At 42.0% G+C, this 26,339-nt stretch overlaps 2 protein-coding genes across 8 annotated transcripts in view; both read right to left on the reverse strand.

Annotated features, from left to right (window-relative positions):
- Nucleotides 1-11,692, reverse strand: part of LOC103053848 (disintegrin and metalloproteinase domain-containing protein 32) — a 27,996-nt gene extending 16,304 nt beyond the window's left edge. For 4 of the 5 annotated variants that reach the window (XR_015798142.1, XM_025168020.2, XM_088152068.1 and 1 more), the window contains exons 1-8: nucleotides 11,568-11,692; nucleotides 9,510-9,592; nucleotides 6,974-7,035; nucleotides 4,723-4,801; nucleotides 3,408-3,484; nucleotides 3,030-3,219; nucleotides 1,642-1,707; nucleotides 71-142 (exon numbers count right to left, since the gene is read on the reverse strand). Coding sequence is in view for 4 of the 5 variants with exons in the window: in XM_025168020.2 (XP_025023788.1) it covers nucleotides 71-142; nucleotides 1,642-1,707; nucleotides 3,030-3,219; nucleotides 3,408-3,484; nucleotides 4,723-4,801; nucleotides 6,974-7,035; nucleotides 9,510-9,527 (564 nt within the window). In the remaining variant the exon portion in view is untranslated. Of the gene's footprint in view, nucleotides 1-70; nucleotides 143-1,641; nucleotides 1,708-3,029; nucleotides 3,220-3,407; nucleotides 3,485-4,722; nucleotides 4,802-6,973; nucleotides 7,036-9,509; nucleotides 9,593-11,567 lie in introns of those variants that run through there. The other variant, XM_088152070.1, reaches the window with a different exon arrangement.
- LOC103054091 (disintegrin and metalloproteinase domain-containing protein 9) overlaps nucleotides 11,658-26,339 on the reverse strand; it is a 55,477-nt gene continuing 40,795 nt past the window's right edge. The window contains exons 16-22 of one of the 3 annotated variants that reach the window (XM_088152065.1): nucleotides 25,812-25,995; nucleotides 25,353-25,433; nucleotides 23,829-23,934; nucleotides 21,475-21,613; nucleotides 20,067-20,163; nucleotides 18,510-18,547; nucleotides 11,658-11,791 (exon numbers count right to left, since the gene is read on the reverse strand). In XM_088152065.1, the coding sequence (XP_088008191.1) occupies nucleotides 11,716-11,791; nucleotides 18,510-18,547; nucleotides 20,067-20,163; nucleotides 21,475-21,613; nucleotides 23,829-23,934; nucleotides 25,353-25,433; nucleotides 25,812-25,995 (721 nt within the window). In that variant the 3' untranslated portion in view covers nucleotides 11,658-11,715. The other 2 variants (XM_088152066.1, XM_088152064.1) reach the window with 2 other exon arrangements.

Here is a 26,339-nt window from a genome sequence, read left to right on the forward strand (position 1 = left end):
GCACCTAGAACTAAGAATAAAAAGCAGCCGAGTTAATTTGAGAGAAAACCAGAACGTGTCAGTAACTTACACTATTAACAAAGCCGATAACCTGCACGATGTTCTGAGTTACGTAATCAGGGTTTCCACCCATATAGTTGAACTGGAAAACAATGAAATCGTACACAGTTAGCAACAGCAAAAAAAGACAATTATTACACACCCCTACTCCCTGCCAATCCTGCCCTCGAAGCAAAAGTTGGCTTAGATCAGAGATGGGATAACAGTTCGCCACAATTGCACATTTCAATTAATTCCACTCTGGGTTTGGACTAGACAACAAGAAAATCAAAAAAATTACTACCAGCCAGGGTCCTACAGCATGAAGGATGGGGGTACTAAGAGAATTATTTTGAGAAACTGGAAAAGCACTATTAGTCTGGTTATCCAGGACTGGAATCAGGATATGTGTAATTTATCTATTTTTGAAAAGGCAGTTTTTTCCACTAATCAAAACATGATGCGATATGTTTTCCTTGGGCACAGACTTCATGATACTTTACAAGGATAGAGTTCTTTTTTCAAATCTGAAATGTTCATGTCTTGTTTAACACTTGATTTATAGGTGATATGCCTAGATCAGTGTTGTCCAAACTTGGCCACTTTAAGATGAGTGGACTTCAACTCCCAGAATTCCCCAGCCAGCATGTTGAAGTCCACTCATCTTAAAATGGCCAAGTTTGGACAACACTGGCCTAGATGGTGCATAATTTTTTTTGTTCTGTTAGTTATTCTTCATTATTTCCTTCTGTTTTTCATTGATTTTTGTTTATTGTTTGTTCTTGCATTATTTTGTAGTTAGTTGCTTTCTGCAAAGGAGCAAATTAGCCTGAACAGATATTTAGGAATATGTTTGCTGTTCAGCACAGCAATCACTAAATCGGAATTGAAAAGAGAAATCTTGTCTGCTTAGATAAAATGCTAATTAGTCTCAAACTCACCCATTTTTCATCTCAGGCTTCTTCTAAGTTGCTCAGACCATACAGGATTATTATCTGGGCTCTATCCATATAGTGTTGATTTAAGTGGATAGACCAATGTTTCTTGACCTTGGGAGCTTGAAGGTGTGTGGCCTTCAACTTCCAGAATTCTGGGAGTTGAAGGCCACACATCTTCAAGTTGCCATGGTTGAGAAACACTGGGATAGACAATGACTGCCCCAAATAAGCCAGAATTGGAAGCCATCTAAATTCAACTATTGTGTCCCCTGCATTAACACTGGGAGATGTTTCAGGTGTTGGGGCTGTGGTTTGGATTCCAACCTTTTTGGAAGGCTATCAGAGTTCATCAGGAAATGGGGTGGTTTAAGGGCAGAAAAAGGAGCAGGAGCTTCTGGAAAGCAAACCACTTCCTTAAACTACCTAAATTTATGGGTGGGACTTCAGGGCAATTTTCATGCTTGCTTCCCCCAAACTCTTGCTTCCATTCCCACCTTTGATTTCCTCCCTTCAGTAGCAACAAAATCCCCATCCTGCTACCGCCCGTTTTTAACTGTCCAATCTCAGGGTGCGTGCAACTGAATGATTCGCACCATCCATTTTGCAGGAAATGTCCTTCCTAGAATTCATGAGACAGAATAGTTTTTATAGTTAAGAGACTTACCAAATCCTTATCCAGAACAACATAGACTTCTATGTACCTGTGGCTTTTAGTAGTATCTGACAGTGGCTGAGGATTGACAAAATAAATTCATTTTTAGTAAGGCTTCTATATTTCACTTGCTGGACTTGTACAATGCCAGAAGCATGCAAAATGGGTTATCATTAGCAATGCTAAAACTGCTCTGAGTTAAAAACCATTGTTCCAAAAGCTCTCTCTTTCTTTATACACACACACACACATACACATAACCAATAACACACCCATAACCAATAAAGTATTTTGGTAAAAACTACATTGCACTCAGCTCTCTTTCCCACCCACAATCTTTCATGGGATACAATCAAGGATGCAGGGGAGAAATCCATCCAGTTATGCGGGATAAATTCTATGGTCCCAAGCTCCTCCCTAGGCAAACCAGAAGAACCTCAACCAAGCAGGATGACTGCCAAGTCAGTCAGAAGAGAAGCAGATCAAAGTGAAACTAAATGATAAATAAAATGATAAAGGGGCTAAAGTATCTTTCCCTTGGGAAAAGGTGAAAACATTTGACACTTTCAGCTTCAAAAAAAGGTGACTGAAGTGGGACGTGGTTGAGGTGTAGAACATCATGCATGAGATGAAGAAAATGGACAGGGAGAGTTTTCCTCTCAAAACACTAGGATTAGAGGTCATCCAATGAAAATTCCTCGAAGAAACTTTAGGACACACAGAAGAAAGCACATAATTAAATTGTGGAATTCATTACCACAGGGTGTTGTGATGGTGCTAACTTGGATGGTTATAAAAAGGATGGGATAAATGTATAGAGGACAATCCTATTAGGCCTCTTAGCCTTGAAGATTCAATGCCGGTGATAGCAGACCTCCAAATACCAGTTGCAGGGAACAACAGTGAGGGAAGGGTTACTCTTGGCAATTTTCTCATTAAAAAAAACCCAAGTTGAGCTTAACTTAAAGCAATTTAAAATGGGCACTTCACAAAGTGTATTGGCCCAAGCAAAACATCCCTCTTGAAGTGTTAAAGCAGCCTTATCCTTTGGAAGGCCACAGGTTTGCTGTGAAGGCTGTCCCCAGTTGTCTGTGTGTACTGCTTCACTTCATTGGTCATTCCTATAAACTGTTCTTTGGGCATGCATTTGCTCCCACAAAGAAAAAGGATGCAGCTGCTTTAACACTTCAAGGAGGGGGGCTCTATTTCAGCCAGTGCATTTTGCAATGGACCTTTTTCACGTGCTTTGCAGAGCCCTATTGCATAAACACACACCAATGCTGCAACTATCTTGAGAACTTCAGGAGGTAGATAAGGAAGAACTACTCCTAGCACATAAACAAGATAACCGTTCTTCAATGTCACTTTAAAAGGAAATGAAGCAAGAGATCAGCACTCACCACAGTATCTGAAAGCAGCTTATAAGATGCATGTCCAGTCATCATTTGGTTGTCTACATCGGTGGGATTTTCTGTCCAAAGTGGGCCTACGACATTTTTGCTGTTTATTTCATAAATTAGGTGCTCAAACGTAGTTGAGGATTCCAGATGCTCAATCCCATAGCTGATATTCTCAAACTGTAGCAGTCCTCTGAAAATGTCCACACTGCTGTGGCCCAAGATCTTCTTGTCCATTGACCAGCCCACCACGCCTTCCCATCCCTGTAGCTTATTCACTGTGACACACCCTGCATTCCTTTCAGAACTGCTTCATCCCCAGCCAGAGAAAGTAAAGTATATTTTTCTTTCTGAAAAAGCTTCTGCATCCAAGGTTCTTACCTGAGTCCAGAGCAAGTGCTGAGTATTGCCACAGAGTTGGGGAACCCTTGGATATGCCCTTGATAGTAGCATTCATTCTAAAGGTGCGTATTTTCAAAAATCAGGTAACAAATACTTTATTTATTTATTTATTTATTTATACATAGACTTATCCCTGTCCCCGCAATGGGGGACTCTGGGCAGTTTACATCAAGTTAAAACAATAAATACACGATTAAAATTTATAAAAAGACGAACACATCTACACAGATGGAAAGAAGAGAAAAAAAATCCAAGAGGCTGATGGAAGCCACACTAGGCCTCTAGGGGGCTAGCCAACCCCATTTCTGACAACCTCCCTCCCTGCCCCAGGCCAGATGGCAGAGCCAGGTCTTCAAATCCCTCCGAAAGGCCGGGAGTGAGGGGGCCTATCTCACCTCCGGGGGCAAGATGTTCCAAAGGGCGGGGGGTACAGCAGAGAAGGACCACCTTCTGGACCCCGCTAGTCGGAGTTCTTTTGCCGAGGGGGTCTGGAGCATCCCCCTATGTAAGATCAGGTGGAACGGGTTGAAATCGTGGGGGCGAGGCGGTCCCTCAGGTAGCCTGGCCCCATGCCATGTAGGGCTTTAAAGGTGATAACCAACTTTTCATTAATGATCTAGGGCACTGTCCTAAAGAGTATCTATGAACCAGGTTTACAAGAAGGCTTTTCTAATCTTACCATCTAGCACTTTCGGTGTTCCTCCATTCTCCTTGCCTCATTCCTCCAAAATAGTAGTTCAAATACCTTTACTGACTTCAATAATAGCCTTTTCTAAATAAGAATCATTCGGCCCTAGTTGTTTGGAGGATTTATATGCCCTTTTTGCCCTTGTCTACATCGGTGGGATTTTCTGTCCAAAGTGGGCCTACGACATTTTTGTAGACTTTTGCCAGATGATCTGGACCTTATGATTATATTAACTATATGACTTCATTGGGTAGAAAGACCATTTCTCACCAACCTTCATTGGGTTCTGAGCCACGATTTCTATCTCAAGATGTGAATTTCAGTTTTAAAAGCCCTACACCATTTAGCCGTAAAATAATTCTAGGATCACTTCTTAACACACAAACTTGCCTAGAAATTAGGATCGTCTTCAGAAGTCCTTCCCTGAATTCCTATAGTTTCTCTTCAGCTGTATAATATTAATTTGGGTGGTATTGTAGCAAATCAAAATGTTATTAATTGCTTTGGAAGGTGTGATTTGAAAAAAAAAGCAGCATTTGATGGTTTGATATAATTTAAACTGTACTTTCAATCATGTAACTACAAAATGCAATAAAAAATCTTTACCTGAATTTGTGGGGAATTGGGTTGCACAAAGCCTGCAGCGTTGTATGTATAAATCATAAAATCGTTCGGCAAAAAGGATCTGCGAAAAAAACAGTGAAATAGCATTCGAGTAACTGTGTGTGAGTTGGGTGCCCATATACATTTGCTAAATAAATAAATACAGTAATTGCACTGTAGCAAGAACAGGAACATGGTGCTGGTGGGCCACAATATGCCCCCATTTACCTTCAATAGGGCCCACTGGGCTCCCAGTCCCATTCATATGTATATGTTTTCAAGGGTTCATTTACTTTTGAAACTGAGTTTTACTTGCTACAGAGCAAATGCCCAGTAGCATTCTATTTATTTCCAAAAATGCCCTTCAGCTCCGCCATCACAGACAGCATAGTTTGCCTTGTAGGAAATGGCATTTTGTAATTCTGTGTTAGATCTCTGATGTCAGTCAAGTTGTGAGCATGGCCACCAAATCCTTTTAAAATTTCAAACCAAGCCTGCCCCAAACTCAAAAGGTTGCCTTCACCTTCCCTAGAGAAGGACCTCATTGGAAAGACAAGTTGTGAAGTTCCATGAAGACACGTCGCCTTTGAACGATCAGTTGGTGGTCTGAGCACTAAATATCTGAAATGCTGTGATTGACCTATATAGGGAGTCCCGCCAACTAGCAAAATATCCTGCATAATACAGTGAAGTATATATAGACTTTTCTAGTGCATATTTCAGCCAGAGAGCACCAGATCATATCAAATCAGAGGTCAAAGAAGTACAGTGATAGTTCTGAAAAATAAAGGGACAGAATCTATTCTAAAAACTCCTTCTCATTTCCCTTGTTTTACTCGTGGCCAGCTTCAGTTTCTGCAAAGGACAATCTACCTCCATATTTTCTTCCTTCATATTCCCTCCACTACTCCTTGCATTTCCATTGTTATTCCAACGCATCCACAGTATGACCAGATCTTTCCCCCAGCATGAAGAGATCAAGTGTCTCAGATGGCCCTCATCTAAGATGGAGGACGCCTGAAGACTTCGATTAAGTGCCAGGTTCTGTGAATCACTGGAGCCACTGAGAGTGTCTAGCACTCTCCTTAAACATTGTTAATTGCCCAATCTCTTGACCACTAAATCTCATCAGACTGTTCCCTCTGTCATTGTCACAAGGATTCCCTCTCCTGTGTTTGCATTGCGCTATTGATTGACCTGGCTTACCTGGCTACAAGAAATGTATAAAAACAGAGTCACCCTCTGGGGGAGATGGGCAGCATATAAATTTAATAATAAATAAAATAAAAACAGACCTGCATCATAAAGATGTAGGGAGAAGGAGATAGCAAGGTGAAGAGGGAGAAATACCTCTGCTAGGCTTCTCCCAATGCCAGAATTTAAAATTTATTTATTTATCAACTTGGACGCTGCCCAAATCGACTCTGGGAGGCTCACAGGATAAAAACAAAATAACAAATATAAATAATTCAAAAATTAGAACATAAAATATTAAACAAGATGGCAAATCCAATCAGGAAAAGAAAAATACATCCTACATTCAGCAGGAGGCTCTAACAACTCTAGCCCAGAGCCTGCAGGAAGAACCGGGTCTTTAAGGCCCTCTGGAATGCCTAACCTTTTCTGTAAATTCCCTTAATGCAGGTTTTTCTTCTAAGGATCTTCTCAGAGCATCAGCAGGGGGAGCAAGCAATGTCACATCTGCCACAACGTAGTAGCACAAATCAGGGAAATGACATACTGTACGTCATTCAAGTTACGTCACTGACATGATTCACGCAATTCATGTCATTCACAGGATGACATGATGACCCGTGGCTTCTACTGACACCTCTCTCTCGGAGTCCTTATTCCACTGGAGGTAAGACATGTGGTTATTAAGGATACTAACTCTGGAACCCTGGTTTTGGATTTTATTTCCCCAAAAGGCACACCAGGCATTCTCTCTGTCAATTAAAAACCATTATATATATATCCCTTTTAGGAAGGTGCATTTCAAATCCTGTTAAACTGCTCTGGAAACTTTTGATTGTAAAGGGAGATTTGACATTTTCTTAATATGCAAATAAATCTATTCTTGAAAAAGGTAGGGTCTCCAAGAGAATTTTCACTGTATATATAGCTGTTTCTGTCCTTTTCATGAAGGCTTTCAGCCAACACAGGTAAAAGACCAAACAAGAAAACTCATTCAGCTAGTGAAGAATTTGACTCACACTCACAAAAAGCCAAGAATGGAAAACAGAAAGTAACTCACTGTTGTTTCAGGTGGACTGTGTACAACTTCTGATTTATGGTAAGATTGTAAACCTGAATGCTCTGGCCATTTAGAACAAAACAAAGCAAAAGGCAATTTATTAGAAGACAATTTTGAAACAGTTTTCCTGCTCATTAAATAAACCTCTCAATTGTATAGTGTTTCTGTACAATATTAGAATCCACATGCTATAAAAGTAACAATTCCGAAATAGACCCATTTTAAACAAGCATTTGGTGCTAGAAGTGAAGGCAGAAAAGGTTAAGGGAAAGGAAAAGATTTAGATGATCTGAAGAGAAACCAGAGTGTAAAAACAAAAAAAGATGAAGGTTGGCTGCTTCAATCCTGTTGGAATAAAGATCGTATAGGCGGTAATAAATAGGCAGAAGTAATGCTATGGTATAAAAGCTGACTTCTCCATTAGAAACAACAGAGACATCATGTAGCAAAATCCATGTAAGGGAAGACATATATCTTATGTATAGAAAGACATATGTACAGTATAGGAAAGATAAAATGCCTATTTAAGAAAAGCATATCTGTTTTAGGTCTAGATAAAGAGACATCTGTTTAACTATAAATAAGGAGGCATCTGCTTTCACTCTAAGATAAGGAAACATTTGTTTGTAATAAGCTAATGCATTCCATTCTATTGATAATGATTGGCTAAAATTATAAACCAAAAAATACCTATAAAAGGGAGATGGAAAGGCGGTCCATTTGCAGCCACCCATCCAAAGCAACTTGACAACTTAGGTGAATAAACATAATATCTTTGATCTCCACTGATCATCTGGCGTGTTTTATTGAATGCCCAGCTTGGCACAAACCCAAAAAGAGCTTGAAGATGTGTGGACTTCAACTCCCAGAATTCCCCAGCCAGCCATGCTGGCTGGGGAATTCTGGGAGTTGAAGTCCACACATCTTCAAGTTTCCAAGGTTGAGAAACACTGGCTTATGTTCTTAAGGTAAACCAAGCTAGCAAAATCAAATCATGTTTCCATTTGGTGGCCCTGCAGGGTTGGGATCTGGCAAAAGACTGAAAGGGTTGTGTACTACCAAGAGATTTGCTCACAAAGTGGGGATTCAACCATATGGTTGCAGCCCCCATCTTGACTTTTTTGGGCCCTTCCTGCAGACACCACTCTTTTGGTGTAACATGTCTTATGTAGCTATCTAACGGTGGTTTATTCAATAGAGCATGGTTAAACAAACCACAGTGTAATGCAGAATTTAAACAGTCAATTGAAGCAAAATGGAAGAAGAAACTGAAAGAAAGATCTGCCGTTTTACAGAAACCAAGGAAATTTGAAAGGCATTAAACCAGAAAGGATTCAGAATTGAAATACACAATAAACATTTATTTCAAAAATCAATTTAACCTTAAAAAATAGCATTAAACCCCTCCGTGAATTTAATCCTTGATGTCCTTGTTTGTGAACACTTTTATTTATGTGTAGTCATCCTGAGATGCTTTTAATCTCTTAGGTGAGTAAGCGAAAACCACTGTTTAGTTACGATGCAATTTAGTGATCTTCCCATCAGGGACTTACAGACAGATTAAGCCAAATTGATGAAAATGCATTTTCAAGAGTGCCAGCAATCTTCTTGCAAATAGCATAGTTCATGTCATACAAGTTAACTCCACAGGTTTTTTTTCACAACAACAGATCCAATTATTTGCTCTGCCAACTTTTTATCATGGTCTCAAAGACCAAGTGCCTCCCATCTAGATTTGAACATGGGACAAATCTGTCCTGTACACCATTTGCCGCCCACATCTTTCTGTGAGCAGAGGCAAAAACACGATTCCTCCTTAATAAAATGGAAACAACCGAAAGAGTTCTTGTTGACGTGATAAGCCTATTCAGACAGGCAGGGGTGTCCTCAGAGTATGGCTTATGTGCATTGCACATATAAAATGGGTGGAGCTTAATCTCACTGTCCCAGCTGCCATCTTGACTTTTTTGACCATACCCTGTGGACATCCCTGCAAAGCAGGCCTTCAGAATTAAGAAGAAATGTTCTTCGCTCCTTGAAAGTTCATGAAATATCATCTGCTGGATGGATTCCATGATTCTGAATGGTTTTGAAATTGGAATTCGAGCATGTAAAGGACTTTGGGTTTGATCCAATTCCTTGTCATACCATGAATCAATTTTTCTCATTCAAAACTTAATGAAAAAAGTTTACTGAGAATCTTAATAAAGACTTTATTTTTATTTCCTGTCATCAGCCACGTCCACAGCAAACCATGCTGACACCAAAATGACATGTCCGCATTGATGCCATCATGTAAATGCCACCCTTCCAGATTTACACAAACGTAACTGACACAGGCATGTAAACTGCAGCGTGCACAATTCATCATCTGCCCCCCATCTATGGCCCCCTAACATACGCTCACTTTGGTCCCAATCTATTTTCCTTTTGAATGAAATCCACTTCATGCCAATTCAAATCAACTCAATTTAAGATAAAATGTTCGTTCTATCATATAAATGTTCAAACATTTGTATTTTAAAATCCCCAGTACCTCATCATCATCACCCATATAATTGTCGGAGGAGTTGGATGATATCTTCAGTGGATAAGTGATATGCAAAAATGTTTGACACTCTAGAAAGGAAAAACAGGACAATTAGCACTTAATTTGACAATCCTGCTTCCCAGAATTGTCTTTAAAAAAACTTTATCCCCCCCAAAAATCAATTCACACATTGCCCTTCATCAAAATGTGACTTGTTTGGTATGGATCTGGCAGTTTTATATGTGAATCCAGCCACTGTGGCTTGTAAAAGTCCATCATTTCATGTTTTGCATGAACCCAGCCACGTGTGGTTGTTATTTTTATCAAGTCTAAGCTGGGCACCACAATACGGTTAGGTTCATATCACTGTGTCCACAGGAGAGGCAAGTGAGATTGTGTGTGCCTGTGCCAATGCGTAAATTACAGAATTCACATCATGTATGCAATGATGTCGTAACGCATGTAACATCATGATGGCTTCAACCAGATGAATCAACTACGATTCATATAACGCCCTAAATCAAAAAGGCGGTTTGCTTGTTTGTAGGCTTGCATGGTGACCTGTAAATTATGAGTCATGATTAGTGTTTTGTGAACCCAAACAATTGTAGTTTATTCCATAAAACATGATTAAGCAATTCATAAGCATATTGCGAGGACACAGCCTCATTATGACTTGATTTACAAAGAGTGTGGTCCATTAAAAACACTTTGCTATGCAAGCATTTATCTATTTATTTGATTTATATCCTGCTTGTCATTCAGGAGCTTAAAGTGCTATGCTCAACACCACAACTTTATTAAACTAACCATTATTCCATTCAATCTTAACGGGTGGACCATTCTTTACATTAAAATGTTTAGGCTTTCTGGACATTTAGGGAATAGAGACAAATCATTTTAATACCTGTATCTAATCTTAAAATCACCTTAATTTTTAAAAAATGGAAAATTTTAGGTTGGTTTTCTGAGTAAACCTATATCTAAGAACATTATTATTGTGGAAAGTTTAGACGCTTTATTCAGAGGTAGATCAGACTGTCCAGTTTGGACTGCAAAATAAATTGGGATAAAATATGGTCAAGGGGTTTGGGATCAGGGTGCTGAGCGAAGAACCAGTTGGGTGGAACACACTAGCCTAATCCTTGACCACTGAAGACCCTCTGCGGACAGAAACTGTCACCTTCCCAAATGCTGGTTGGGAATACTGGGAGTTACAGAACCAACATGAAGGGACAGCGCCAGGTTGGAGAAGGTTGGATCAAGCACCTTGTGTGAATAAAGCCCACATACAGCCGACCGGGATTTGGGGCATCATATGAAATGAGGTTGGATGGCAAATCCTGCCTTACCCGGCCAACTTCTTCCAGAAGGACCGTCATTATAAATATTATTAGGGTGTTGGACAGTAGAAATCCTTTGGAGCTGCTGCTATTATTGTATTAGATCAGTGTTTCTCAACCTTGGCCGCTTGAAGACGTGTGGACTTCAACTCCCAGAATTCCCCAGCAAGGCTGGCTGGGGAATTCTGGGAGTTGAAGTCCACACGTCTTCAAGCGGCCAAGGTTGAGAAACACTGCATTAGATGATGGTGATGGTGAGGTCATGATCAAGCCCTCTAGCAATTATTACCATTATCCCTATCATGGCACGTGGGAACGATAGGGGAGGGATGGGGAGGGCGAGGGTCGCGGGTCACCCAGTGGGGCCGGGGCCCCCGGACCGAGCCCTGGGGCGCGGTTGGCCTGGCTGGGGGCTCCCCGCGGCGGCCGGAGGGGCTGCCAGCGAACAGCCGGTCCGGCTTCTGCTCACCGAAGTCCGCCAGGAGACTCGCCAAGCCGAGGAGGAGGAAGGGCGACGGAGCCCCTCGCCCGAGCCCCATGGCGCTCTCGGGCTGCGCCTCGCCGGTCCGCCGCCCGCTCGCTCGCTCGCTCAACGGTCCCGTCTCCCGTCTGGAACGGGCGGAAAGCCGCGGCTGGCAACACCGGGCGGGGCCGGCGGGCGGGCGGCGGCGCTTGGGGGGCGAATGGGCTCTTCCCCAACCGGGTTATACAGCGGGCCTACCTGGCAAGGCTGTTGGGAACGTTCCGGGCTGCCGCGACTTATCGCGCTGCTGGCTTAAGTCAGGAGAGCCCCGCTGGTGGTTTGGGGCAGCGGTGCTCGCTGGTGGGATTCACCCCTTCGCCGCGTTTGCACGCTGTGTCGGCTGGGTTCACAGAGCTGGCTTCGCCAGGACCCGATGTACTGGCCCAGAAGCTAGCAAAGGGGCTACTGGGTTCACACGACTCCTTAAGGCACAGAAAACCTAGCTTAGTTTAGCCTATGGTGCAAATTCATCGGCTTATTTAATTCATTGACTTGAGGCACCACCTGACTCCAAACCGGGCGTGTCAGACCTCTACCTGACCTGGTTTTGCATGTTGGGTGAACCCAGCTAAATAAACTGGGTTTGCCATCACAAACTTTAACCCTAACCAAGCATAGCCCTACAAGCTATCTAACTTAGCAGTGGTACCGCGTGAACAGAGTCTCTTTCTTGCAGAGATGAAGACCCCAGATCAGTTACAAAAGGGAGAGGAGGAGGTCTGCAGCCCCCAAATCCTCTGCAGTTCCACAAATGAGCCAGGAAGACTGTGGGACAAGAATGCAAATGGAATTGGGAAGCCCCCTCATCTCATCTCTAATGGGAGACTTGTCAGCGACACACTGAGCGAACAATAGGGGTTTGTCATTTTCACTAGCCTCTTCCTGACAGGCCAGTGTTTCTCAACCTCTGCAGCCTTCAGATGTGTGGGCTTCACCTCTGCCCCCTCCAAAATATTGAGGGTGGGCCTGGCACAGCCCAGCCAATTGTGACTTCTTCAATAAACCATGGTTGAAGCACAGCTTAGGGTGAACTGTGAGCTGGGGGAAGGCGATTAAAACAGGAGCAGGAGTTATTCGGCTCTGGAAGAATGGCATTCAGCTGTAGGACTCCAGTGGGGTTTGCGATACACACGTATCGGGCAATCTTAGTGAGACTAAATCATTCAAGTATTTTATTAACAGAAAGGAATATGTACAAACGCTGTCAAAAACTCTTGGCAAGAATGATGGGTACATTTACCAAATGAGAATGTTGAACAGCTACTGCCACTGGGGAATAAATCTTTTACATAATTTATTCATAATTATTTTCACTCTTTGAAGATAGTATACTGGGTTGTGAGAATCCTTGCCCATTATGAACTCACCATATTCTGTTTAACCAGGAGAGACTCCCACCCCCTCGTCTAACACCAGTGCCAGTCTATGACCCAAAAGCTAGCAGAATCTTTTCACCAACACTTAAACTCTGGTTCAGTCAGTGGTGCAAGGATTGGCCCAATTCAATCCAACAAGGTTTTGCTAATATAAACATCCCTGACTGATCTGAAAAAGCAACAATTTTAAGGACAGATTGGATTCTTCAGCAGGCTACTCAGATTTAAAGTGCTCATGCCATTGTCAACGGGTTCAGATCAGTGTTTCTCAACCTTGGCAACTTTAAGATACATGGACTTTAATTCCCAGAATTCCCCAGCCAGCATGGCTGGCTGGGGAATTCTGGGAGTTGAAGTCCACAGGTCTTAAAGTTGCCAAGGTTGAGAAACACTGGTTCAGATAATAAAATGGATTTTGCACCAAGGCAGATATTAGAGCAAATAGGTGAAGGTGGAGAACGTGTAGGTTGCCCATGAAGTTAACATATTAATCAGCAGTTTGGGCGTTCAGATAATCAGCATCACAGTTTCACCATTGTTTCCATCTGTCTCTTTGTATTTTCAGCAGCGCCCATCAGCTTGGCATGGAAAAGCACACCAAAAGTGAAAAGCTGGCACGGATTTGCACCGGCATAGCATTTTTGTGACCGTGAACAAGGCAGACCATCTTCAGAAGGGGACACCCTGGTACCTCTTCTGTGTCCCGTATCCAATATGAGACATTTCTTTCAGTCCCCAAAAACAGTCTAATGAACTAGACCGGGGTTTTTCAAACAGAGTTCCATGCAACCCTGAGGTTCTGTTAGGACTTGAATTCTGTGGCACTGGGGGGTGGGGGGGCAGCCCATCTCCAGAATGGAATTGGGGGGGGACTTGAACGCTGTCAGCCATTGGCCCCCAGAAAGGGCGAGGCTTGTCAGCAGACATCCAGACACCTCCCCTGTCTTAATCAGGGATCCGGGAGGTTATATCAAACAAACAGATCCCATGGCCTGAAAAAAGTTTGAAAACTCCTGAACTGGGCAAATGTCACATAACAGTAATCGGTGGAAAGTACGGTTTTCATTTTTAAACTTGGGCGTCGGTTTTCCTTACTTTTTCAAGCATATGCTTAAAAAAAAAATTGACAGCTAGAAAGTTTAGAATTCTAGCACATCCAGGAGAGCCAGCCCTAAGTGCTTTTTGAACCTTTAAGCCACATATTCCCCACCAAGGCGCAAGTCTTGTACCATCATTTAGAGTAACTAATAGTGGTTAATTAGAAGAATTTCCTAAGTTAGTGCTTGTTAAGTAAAAATGGTTAAACATCCCTAAGATCTTTTAGTAAACACAGTTGTAAGGTCAGCCAGCAGAGATAAAATTAGCTGTTTAAACTGAGTTGACAATCACACACAGCATTAAAAACTATGAACGTGCTAAGAATGCATTTCATCAACTTTCAGGAAGGAGAGGGTACCCAGACAAGATGTTTGTTGTGCAATTCACCTGCCTCAGTTTTGGCAGAACCAGGGGTGTCTGCAGGGCATGGTAAAAAATCTAGTTGGTAGCCATGATACAGGTACTCGTTTAGCGACTGCCTCATTTAGCAACCATTTGCTATCACAAAGGTAATGAAAAAGTTACTTTACAACCAATCCTTGCACTTACAACCTTCACAGGTCTGTAAAGCAAAGCTGAAGGAAGATCATAAGCACTGTCATGGTTTCACTTAACGACCAAGTTGCTGGTCCCTATTGTGGTCGCTAAATGAGGACTACCTATAGTGTGATTGAAGCTCCGCCCATTTTTAGTTAGGTGCATTCAAAAGGGAAGAGCTTTGATCACAACATCATGGCTACCACCTTGGACCTTTTGACCACATCCTGCAGACACTCCCAAGCAGGAGGGAAGATCATCTTCCATTTATACTCTTCTCCTGTTTCCCTACCAATTCTTCCATCTTTTTTCATTACAAAACAATGTCAGTGCCAGCGATGAACAGTCAAAGCCCTTGGTCTGGTAGCCCCACTTGGCTAAGCTTGCAATATTGCACCCACTGAACAAAAGTTCCATTGAACTCAGTGGGCCTTACTTCTAACCAGAGAGGAATAAAATTGCACAGTCATTATTCTTCACATTTTCCCCCGTGTCTTTTAGCTTCATGCATTTCCAGACAAGAAATTCCAATCCATGCAAAGCAATTGAATTTTGTTTCCATTCCTGGGTTGGTCTATTTTGGACTGCAGCTCCAATCTACCTTGATGCACCTACAGGTGAAGACAGATGTAACGTTTTTAAGAAAAGTGCAGCCGTCAAACCATGCCTCTCAGCCACAGATTGACTTTGGCATCCTCCTGGCTTTGTATTCTGAGCAACTGATGCAAACATGAGCGCGTTACGTGCAAGCCTTGATCCTCTCGTCATAGTTTAGGCTGTCCTATCATTTAAAGTGCCACATGCACATTTATACATGTCTGTTGTTTGCATTATTTTTAGAAGAAAAATGCAAGAATAGCCACCATGCTTTCAAGGCAGAGGATGTCTTGGTGAAAGGACAGGCACCCACCACTCGGTGCTGTCCACATCTGGTTTCTCTCCCCAACCATGAAGAACTGCTCTTTTTTTTTTGATAATGACACTTTTCTGTAAGAGAGATTTTAATTAAACACAACTAGACTTCTTGATCAGCTTCCTGGTCCTTAAAAAATGTTATGTCCACCTTCCCTTAATTGATTTTATTTTCTAGAAAAACCATCAGGGACTGGCGGTCGGGGTGGGGGGAGATTGCATATGTCAAGTTTCTTATGATTAAATCTAATCATAAAAACAAGGAAGATGCAGTTGCACCCAAAACATTGTTCCAGTTCAAACTGATATCTTCCAGCAATGCAACCCAAATGCCGCTAACTCAGTTTTCACAGACTCGGTGATTTTAGTTCCTGGAGAGGTATTTGAGAAGTTTACATTCCTTGGTTTTGCATTTCATTTTTGCTTCTGTACTTTCTTTCCTCTTTATCCAGTGCCAAGGAGGAAAAGACAGTTTCAAGAGACACTTGATGGAAGGTGGAGGCAGCCCTAAGAAGGAGGGGGGGCGCTTGCAAAAGAGCAATGAGACGTTTTATATAGGAGGCAAAGGTGCCGGTCGAGAAGGAAAAATCTGGTCTGATGCTTTCGTACTTTTCAGAATTGGGGGTGGAGGCCTGTAATGGGAAGACAGAATCAAGCATCAGCCTGCAGGTCAAGAATTCACCATTCCTGGTCATCAGCGAAGCTGAGAATTAGCAGCCTCTTTCTGCAGTCACCACCAGCATGGCCAGTGTGGGGGGTGTTGGGAGCTGAACACCTGGGAGGCTCCAGCTTCCCCCTCCCTGAATCAGAATAATGGTGTGAACACACATATTGTATATAAGCTCAGGGAGACTGGTAAGATTAAGGCCTGGGCATGGATCCAAAGGGGCACTTTGTTTTGACTGAGCCTTTAAGAAAGTCCAATACACTACAGTTCACTGGCACTTAAAAGAATCTTTGCTGGAGTGCAAATGTAAGGGTTTACGGTTAGTGAGTCCCATTCAGTTCCAAAAGTCTAACTCACCTACTGCAATCAGTCAGTGAAGCATGTTTTACGGAATACACCAGAAGTGGCTGAGCACACAACATGCTAAGACACTGATCATGGTTTATAAGCCAAAATATGAGCCGAAGTTGAACAAGCCACCTTAGTGCAAGGTATAAAAAACAGTCTCCTTCAAAGGAACTTGAACTGGTGACTTCATGGATACATCCAGGTTGTTTTCTCGGCAGCAGTATGGAAGTGATTCGCCACTGCCATCTCCTGGAATGTTTTTCAACTTCCCAATCTAATTTACAGCCCTGGGATCAGATGATTGTCTCCCATCCAAGTCCTATCTATACACATCCTTACTTAGCATCTCAACCCAGACAGTCAGGCAGATACCAATAGAAGCAAATATGTGTAGCTCAGGGTTGAACCGTGGAGTCCCTGGAGTTCTCCGAGCTTGGCTGTTTTCTTGCAAATGTTTCATTACCCAGCTAGGTAACATCTTCAGTGCTAGAATGGGGTGGGGTTTGCTCTCTGTTTATATACTGTGGCATGCCCTGCCAGTGTTGGTGGGGGTGGAGGTTTTGTTCTGTTCTATTTTTTCCTCTGTAGTTCCTTGATTAAGGTATTGTTTACTGCTTGTATGTCTAGTGGTAATCTTGGTGTTAAGCTCTGCTTATCTGGATGATGATTGCTGGAGAGGAGATGTTCTGGTCTTTTGTTTTCCTCTCTATTATCTCTTTTGACTAGTGTGTAGATGTTGTTTATCTCTATGTGCCTGTAACATCACCCAGATAAGCAGAGATTAACACCAAGATTATCACCAGACATAAAATCAGCAGTAAACAATACCCTAATCAAGGAACTACCAGAGGAAAAAATAGAACAGAACAAAATCCCCACCCCCACCAGCACTGGCAGGACATGCCACAGTATATAAACAGAGAGCAAACCCCACACTCCCTAGCACTGAAGATGTTACCTAGCCAGGTAGTGAAACGTTTGCAAGAAAACAGCCAAGCTCAAGGAACCGCAGGGACTCCACAGTCAGGCAGATGCTAACCACCAGCCCTAACCTATTAAATAAACTTGATTTAGTAAGTCATTGTTAAAGGTAAAAAAAGGTCCTTTGAAGTGGGAGGATTTATTAATTGAAAATATGATAAAAAAGATGGGGGTCTCTTTTTTGAGGGAGGGGTGATGATTCAATGCCATATCCACTCTGGATAAATTCAGCACTAAATCAAGAATTGTGTCTACTCTCTCATAGCTCAGTTTTGTACAGATAGTTCCCAGGTTAAGGATGCCCGGGTTACAGACAACCCATAGTTAAGAACGGAGCCTACTGTAGCAAAATTCGAGTTAAATACACAATGGTTCGAGTTCATTACACAATACGACTTATACAGTATTATACAATAAGACTGTTCTGGCTTACATACAAATTCAACTTAAGGACAGACCTTGGGAATGGAACTTGTCGTTAAACTGGGGACTACCTGCATTGTGGTTGTGTTATGTGATATTAAGCGCCATTTTCTCAACTTCAAAAACCTGGAACCTTCCTTTTCCAGCATCTGAGACAGGAAGAAAGGAGGGGGCACAAAGCCAAACCCACTCCAGCATGGAATCCTCATATATGAACAAGAGATGTGCAGAAATTCCATACTGGAGCAATCTAGCTCCAAGAACATCCTGTTTTTCTCCCAGAATATCCTGTTTTCCCTTGCAACAGCCAATCTGACCTTTCCAAGAGTGGTTCGCTTATTTCCAGAAATGAGTTGCCTGGAAATGGCACCAAAAATCACAAAAAATCTCCAAGCAATCTATTCCTGGAATTGCACAAATCGTTCCTTGAATGCTCCTTCTGGGGGGAAACAGAACTTTCCAGGAGAAAAACAAAATACTCTGAAACCAAACTGCTCCAACAGGGAATGTTCTCCACATGTGCTGTCTGAACTAGCCTGGTGTCATTGGGTGAATATGCATTATTCCTAACTATCATCTCCTTCCAATTATGGACAGCAAACATGGAGCTCAGATATTTCCTCCTTGTTAGGCTAGGCTAGACTGAGAGTTAATAAACTGGCCCACGGTGGGTCAGTGAAGCCAGAGGGGGATTGCAATGGAAGCCTCAGACCAGCACAAGAAAACCTTCTCAACGCCAACTTAGAGATAGTGTTAGAACCCCCAGCTTGCATCATTCTCCATCCTTCCCATACTGACCTTGGCGGGATACGCTGCTGGTCCATGGACGACACTACCTGTGTGGGAGAAGGAAATGAAGGAGGAGCCTAATTAGGTTCTCCAACAGATGGTGGATTATTGGGGTACAATTCCACAGGGTATCTGTTGGCCTGTACTTTGTGTGAGGAAATCAAAGGAGTTCCCAGAAGACAACTGATCAAGTGTCGTAGACAAGAGGAACCAAGGAAATGTGTTGTCCAGCTCTTTACCCACTCACCTGATGTGGTGGACTGCAGCAGTGGGCAAGGCTATCAGGAGGGAGGGGGTGCATTCAAGGAGGGGAAAGGAGACAAAAGACAACACAGTCCGGAGATAGAGCGCGGGAAGCATAAGAGGTTCAGGATAGTCACTCCCTAGAATCTCCCAGGGCACATCCACTAGTTGCAGTAGTATAGATTTAGTCTGGCAAGATTCTGTCTATATGGTGTGAGAAAATAAAGGAACTGAACTCCACTGGACTGTTTCACCGTTGTTCTTGGGCCGGGCCTGACATCTGACCCATCCATCCAGACAAGGTGGAGGTCTTTAGCTTAGAGTGAGAACGTTTGCTTTGCATGCAGCAGATCAGTTCAATCCTTGGCATATTAAGGGAGGGCCAAAAAGACCCTTGCAGAAAACTCATCTTAAAGTTGCCAAGGTTGAAAAACACTGCTATAAACTGTTTAAAAAGATTCTTTTATTAATAATATAAATGAAAGTAAGAAAGATGGCATGCATCTTTAATATCATCTCATTTACAAGAACATCTCTACGCTCCAGATGGGTCCAACAGGTTTATAAAGGAAGCTCCTCAGAATAAAATGGAGAGTGGCCGCCACCATGTGCTTTGACTGGCTAAAAAAGAAAAAAGTGAGTTGGGGCTACAGGGAGCATCTCGGGGGAAAGAGGAGCAGGCAAGGAACAATGTTACACCTATCACAATAACTTTTTTGTGAATGGGCAAGCCACAAGCTCATTGTGGTGCCATGGTGTGAGACAGCCCCTGACGTACTTCTTCCTTACAAAGTGTCCACGAGGTTGAAAATTATGTCTGCTTCTTCCTCTCTGATGAGGACTACAAAATGCTGTGTAGGGTAGCAGGATTGTGTGGGACCGCCAGCAGGATCTAACCATGGACACTGTCTAATTGAACTTCATCTTAGAAACCACAATGCCCGAATAGACGGTAGCAAAGTATGTCCTACCGAACCCCGCAGTTTAGATAATCAATTCTGTAGACTTTGTTGTGTTCTGTTGTTTGCTTTTCTTTAGCAGCTGGTTACTGACTATAGGCAAGACTGATGATGATACTCCTGACCACTGGCCAGCAGCCAAAAGTTCCTTGCTCCAGGGCTTTCCAAGGGGGATCTCCAAAATGAAAGTTCTAAAGAACTTCCTCAAAGAGTTGTTTTCTTGTTCTTTGGGGAGAAACCCCACACACTTAGGTTTGTAGTGGAATGCAGCTAACGCTCCCATTCATTCTACCTGGAGTTCCTGCTCCCATTTTTCCTTAAAACCACCAAGATTGGTAAATAGTAGAGATGCTGCTGTTCTTACCACTGAAGATGATGCACTCCTGGAAGAATATGGAAAGTTGGGTGGGCATTCAGTTCGAACAGCCTGCTGCCTACTGATACCTGATCTGCGAAAAGGTCTGAAGAAACAGAGGGGTAAAATACTTAGTACAACTTTAAGCCTCTGAGAAAGACAAAAGCTGCTAGATTGAAGGGTGCCTCTTATAAGCTGTTTGCAATCAGCACCTCTATCCCGGGTCGAATGTTCATACCAAATGTATGGATTGTGAAAAGATTTCAATCCTGAAATAGGCTTCTGGTTCTCATAATTCACAAATTATATTTAGGAATCAAATAACTAGGAGGGGATTTTCTAGGCATGTAGATATGCTTTTTAAAGCACTATTTTAGAATGTATAATTTGAGCAATATCAGTTATATTAATTAACTGGTTAATTAATGCATGATAACTCAATTCAAGTACTAACTTATTTTAATACTCATATAACATTTCAAATTGATATAAGATACTCCAATATGCAGCGACTCCAACATGCAGTCTTTCTGAACATTTTTGTTAATTTTGCAATGTTTGTAAATCTCCTTTTTATCTCTCTGTTCTTTCTGTTCTTTTTATTCTCTTTTTTTTTTCTTTGATTGTATTTGCAAAATTAATCCATTTTTTAAAAAATGGGGGGGGGGCAACATGGGTAAAAAAGCTATTACATGACCAAACCAATTTTTCAAATCTTAGATCTTGGATTCACTCAGGCAGTGGCATTCAGAAGTGGGAGTCAAAACAGGCAGATAGTGGATGTAAACCTTTGTGTTAAATGGTTAAATAGTAGTTATAACAATCTCCCAAAAATGTGTCAAGGAGAAGAGCAGTGCTCTGCATCTCATGCGCATATGTATGTATATGTATGTATGTATGTGTGTGTGTGTGTGTGTGTATGTATGTGTGTGTGTGTGTGTATGTATATATATATATTCCATACCCTAAGTTGTTCAAACCCCAGTCAGTTGAAAATCTTGCAAAAGGACATAGGTGAAACAGCCAAAATATTGTTCAAATTTGTTACTCTGCACCAGGGGAGTACCCAAGTACCATCCAAGGTTACCTGATAGTGCCACAAAGATTGTGATCTATCGGGGTAGACAATACGAAGCTATAAAAACGAATGGTCTAGTTTAGATCAAGGCAGGATCAGCATTTCCCCCACTGGCTGAGGTCACAGCTTGACCCATCAAACCTGTCAGGTGTGTGCTTCAGCTGGCCTTTTCCAGAAAAATCCAAATCTTCCAGATTCCCCATAGTACCTTATGTCTTCATATACAAAACAGGAAATAGACATTGTACACAAAAGACGTGATTTGTTCTTTTTTAAAAACCAAACTTGGCTTTTCTGCAGAGATTTTCAGAGCAAAATGAAGGAGAGGAAACAACTTACCTGCAACAGGTCTCCACGAGTGGCGACAAGGAAGAGATTATTTGATTTCTTCTACAATAAAGAATGAGTAAAGCTATCAGGATGGGAAGAACTATAAACACGAATGCCAGGATCCAGTTTCGTGTCGCAACATCCCTGTCTGGAGAAAAGAAAGAAAGAAGAAAGAAGAAAGAAGCTCGCGGGTGAGTCACTTGGATTGAGGCGGGCGGCTACAGAAATTGCATGAACAAAATAAATTTGCCTAAATAAAATTTTTCTGAAGGATTTCTTTTCCCCAGAATTGTATGACACACATTCTCAACCCATGTTTAGGAGGAAAAGAAATAGAACAACGGAGTTTGCTTAAGCAACTTCTCTTTCTCTTTTTCACGTGTTAAGACTACCAAATATATAAACTGACTTTACCAAAAAGGTGTGTAAGGAGCTGTTTAGCAGCAAATCTCATGTAATTGTGTAATTGTGTGTCGGGTGAACAAATTGAACTGATTTTTTTTCCAGGAAAAAATCTGAGGAAATGCTGACTTTTTCTAAGTTGACAGAAATATGATTTATCGCCTTTGTTTCATCTGATTATTTCTTAACATCTTAGGGAGTAATCAAGAGGTTTGGGGGTTTTTTGGTTTTTTGTTCTGGTGGGGGAACAATTTATAGACCACTAAAAGCAAAATTAAGTTACAGAAATAGTCATACAATTAAATGTAAAACAACATTACTTGCAGCGTAAACGTTTATGCCATGCTGTGTAAATACTTCAGATGGAGAGAATAAAACCACATAGAAATTACAGACACCATGTACTGGTCATCTAATAGAAAACACTTAAAAACTTATCACTTCAAGGTTGGAGAGGGGAAAACAGTCTTTAGTAGGAGTCAATGAGTTTTCATCATAAAACAAGTTTTAATACTGGAAGTCTACCTCCTACACACTTAGAAATGTTGAATAACGTGCTTAATGGGCAGTTCTTTATGGCCATAACCCTGTATGATCTTCCCTGGGGGTAACGTGCAGTGAAGTGCCCTTTTGAGTAGCCATAGTAGGATTACGCTGTCAGTTTTAAATAATTCTAGGGGGATGTAGCTTTGTTTTTCTAAATTAAAAAAAAAGCTGATAGGAACCGCCTACCAGTTCCTTCATTGTCTTTCTTTCCTTGGTGAGAAGATGGACAGGCAGGAACAAAGATATTTCATGTTGTTGAGATAAACTGTGTCCTCTTACGTATCTGTAAGAAATATTGTCTAGAGATGTCTTGTAACGAACGTTGAAAATTCAGAGGAGGAACTTATGAAACTTTCAAGTTGCCAAGGTTAAGAAGCACGGCCCCAGATAACTGTTTGTATGTTTTTCATCAGGAAAAAAAAATCTATGGGTCTTCAATGACAGTGACCAATCCAGTATGATAGCCAAGGGGGATAAAATGCCCAATTTTACTTCCTGTAGATTCCTGGTGGATTTGTCTTTATATCCTTTTGCTCAGCAGCAACTTGTTTCCAAACTGGAAATAATTAATAAAAAAGAACCCCTTCAGTTCCTGAGATGCGCATTCCCCAAAGGTGCTCTCTTTTCAGGACAAATCTTTCCAAAATACTGTAAGAACTTTTATTTAGCCAAGCTTTCAGATAAAGGCTTCTGAGTAGCCAGCGGGCTAATTAACCTTAATTAAGGAGCAAGAAGCTGTTCTTAATGACTGGGCAAGGAATGGTCTCCCCTTCCCATTTCGAGCAGCGCCAAACCTAGTTTTAGCGCTCTTGTTGCACATTCCATGCCTAGTAACTTCTGTGCCAGCTGTACCATTATCCAGCTGGGATAATAAATACTACCCAGCTCCAGATACTACTGGGTTACTGATGAACAAATTATTATTGTAGCAAAATCAATTTGCAGCAATTTTGTGACTTCATTTGCAAGGTTAAGCTGGGGCAGAGGAAGGGCATTATTATAGCTACTTGTTTACATTTGATCTGGCTCCTATTTTCTTTTCTTTTCTCTAACTGGATCACGTTTGAATTTCTTGTACATGCCAGGCAGAGGCTCAAGCCCAGAGTGGGTGCCGAGATAGTGAACACCTCCAGAAAGTAGTTTGCTTTGGCTTGGATTGGGTTCCTTTGGCAGAAGTTTGATTCAGGATAAAAAGACGGGCCAGCAGTTGCCAAACTCCCACCACCAGACCAGAGAAGCTCCCAGGAGGTGGCAACATCTAAACATCTAAACCTACAGGAAGCAAAACAGGACGGAGAGTGACCATAACGACCAGGTCAGCCACGGTGAAAGAAGTGAAACCGGCATCTTTTCCAGACCCCAGTGAGGAGAGGAAGCAGGAAGGATCTGCTCCATTTTCCACGTTGGGGACTTACCATTGTAAGTAGGTCCGCTGTCTATACTTCCACCATATCCGGGGGAATCACAGTAGGGAGGAGCCCACTCTGAGTGACAGTGGCAATTTTTATTGCTGTTGCATACCTGTTTGAAAACGGGAGGGATAATATTTATTAAATAATTATAAATAAATAAATAAATAAATAAATAAATAAATAAATACATACATACATACATACATACATACATACATACATAAATAAATAAATAAATTTAGGGAGGAACCAGAACTCAGTGGCAGAGCAAATGCTTTGCATGGGGACAGCCTCCCATCCAATCTTTAGCCCCTCCATCTAAAACATGCCCCTTTATTTGGAACACCAGGAACTCGCTCTAATTTTCTGACGAATTGTGGGATAGCTTCCCACCATTCTGAAGCCGAAAACATATGGGAAAAAACGCATTGCTTATTTTCAGGGCTTAACTGCAAAAAGAATCCATTGAACGTCCCTGACTTGGATGGAGATCCACCACGCTGTTAAAAGCTTCGTTTTGTCGAAAAGCTTTAAAAAAAACCTACCAACGAGCAACTATATAAAGACATTCTATCTATCAACTTGAGGAAGGGAAAATACACTCCCATTCCTATTTCTTGAGATGGTGAACCCTAGAATCATGAAATCCCCACCGTGGAGGAACAGATGGTGAAAAGGTCAGAATATGAAGAAATGGCTAAATGGACCTGCTTGGTCAGAGAACAAACAACAGAAACTTTTTGGAAAGATTGGAGGCCTTATATGGACTTCTTTGTTGAAAGAAGGGAAAAAAAATGAATGGATGATTTATGGATTTGAAGACTAAGAAAGATGAAGACTAAATGAAGGGGTGAAGGGACTTGTAAAATACTTAAAAGGGAGGAGGGACAATAAGAATCTAATTATCTGTTGAAAAAAAGGTTGGAGGTCATCTATATGTTTCTTAACTTTATTTATTTATTTATTAAATTTATATGCCACCCATCTCTCTCAGAGGGTGACTCTTTGGTTTTCTTTTTCTTTTCTTGTACTTTTCTGGGTTTTTTTTTTCTTTTTCCTTTTGGTTTGTTGTTATTATATGAAAATTTTCAATAAATATGTTTAGTTTTTTTTTTAAGAAGAGATGGTGAATCCTGCCTTATTGGACTGGGCATTTGCTTCTGGTCTTCCTGATGCTCTATGGCTACTCTGGGATTCAAGCTTACACCCCATGGTTGGATCTCCTTGGGTTGCCATCCTGTCCCCCCAGCTTCCCAGGATCTGATTGCTTGGGACCCAGCCACCATCCAAGGATGGATGCTCCCCTTCCTTCAAAGAAATTCTCCAGTGAACCTTCCATAATCCCCGGTTGGCTTTCCCAACACTTAGAACATTAGCAAACATCACCAGACAGTGAAAAAAATCACTGGAGGGCACAGGAAGAGGGTGTTTCTTCTATTCTATGACCTAGATGTTAGCTCCAGAAACAAAACCCAGGAAGCAACAGGAAGGTTTACAAAATCAAGCTGCTGTTAGTTTGGAACTTACCCCTTGCCCACTGCATTTATTCTCTATGTCGCAGTCGTAATCTAACACGGACGCATCCACGCACTGGTAGTGTTTGCAGACCTGAAACAAAGCACGCCCATGTGATTCATTTGCATGGGGGCTGCAAACGTTCAACTCTGGTTATCTGAGGCATCCCCTCCTCAATCTGGCCCTCTCCAAATGGGTTGGGATGGAGGGGACAGAGGGGCTTCAACTCCCAGAATTCCCCACCCAGCATGGAGGGGACAGCAATGTTTTTCAAACTTGGCCACTTCAAGATGTGTGGACTTCAACTCCCGGAATTCCCCAGCCAGCATGGCTGGCTGGGGAATTCTGGGAGTTGAAGTCCACACATCTTGAAGTTGCCAAGGTTCAGAAACAATGCTCTAGAGGAAAAGAAGTCAACTCATCCTCTGGGCTTCTGAAGTGGCCCATGGGAGGGTACCTTGCTTAACCTACCTTTCCAGGTGCACACTTGGTCCCTTCATTCACCATCCCAGGATCTGGCACATCTGATCCTAGCTGGAAGTCAACTCCCCAACAAGTGTTGCCTTTGATATGGGTTTGGATAATGGCAGGCATGATCCCGAAGACCGGCAAGGTTTTCACGTTTTCACACTGCAGCTTTCCACACATGGCATTCCTGGTGAGACAATTTACATCACGGTGATGGTCTGCACCATGTTCAGAAAGTCAATATCCATTCTGTTTTGCTTGGGGTTTGGTTTTCTAATGATATTTAGGTAAAATCATATTTATGCTCCCAGGCCATCTTCCCTCAGCCTCGAACCTCATCAGAGAAAGCCAGAGAGCTAGCGTAAGGAGAGTGGATTTAGAGGCCAACTGAAAGGATCTGCCAATAAAATTAGGGAAATACACAGCTTCTGCCAACTGAATGAAAACAATCACAATTATTAATTTTAAAAATCCCACCAGTTTTTTAGCGGGTCAAAAGTCACGCCCCAGTGGCTCTATGTAAATGCGGTT

The sequence above is a fragment of the Python bivittatus genome, unplaced genomic scaffold (assembly GCF_059951505.1).
Source record: "Python bivittatus isolate LINGU-HERP-01145 unplaced genomic scaffold, Pbiv_v1 ctg000680_np1212, whole genome shotgun sequence".
NCBI classification, from domain to species: domain Eukaryota; kingdom Metazoa; phylum Chordata; class Lepidosauria; order Squamata; family Pythonidae; genus Python; species Python bivittatus.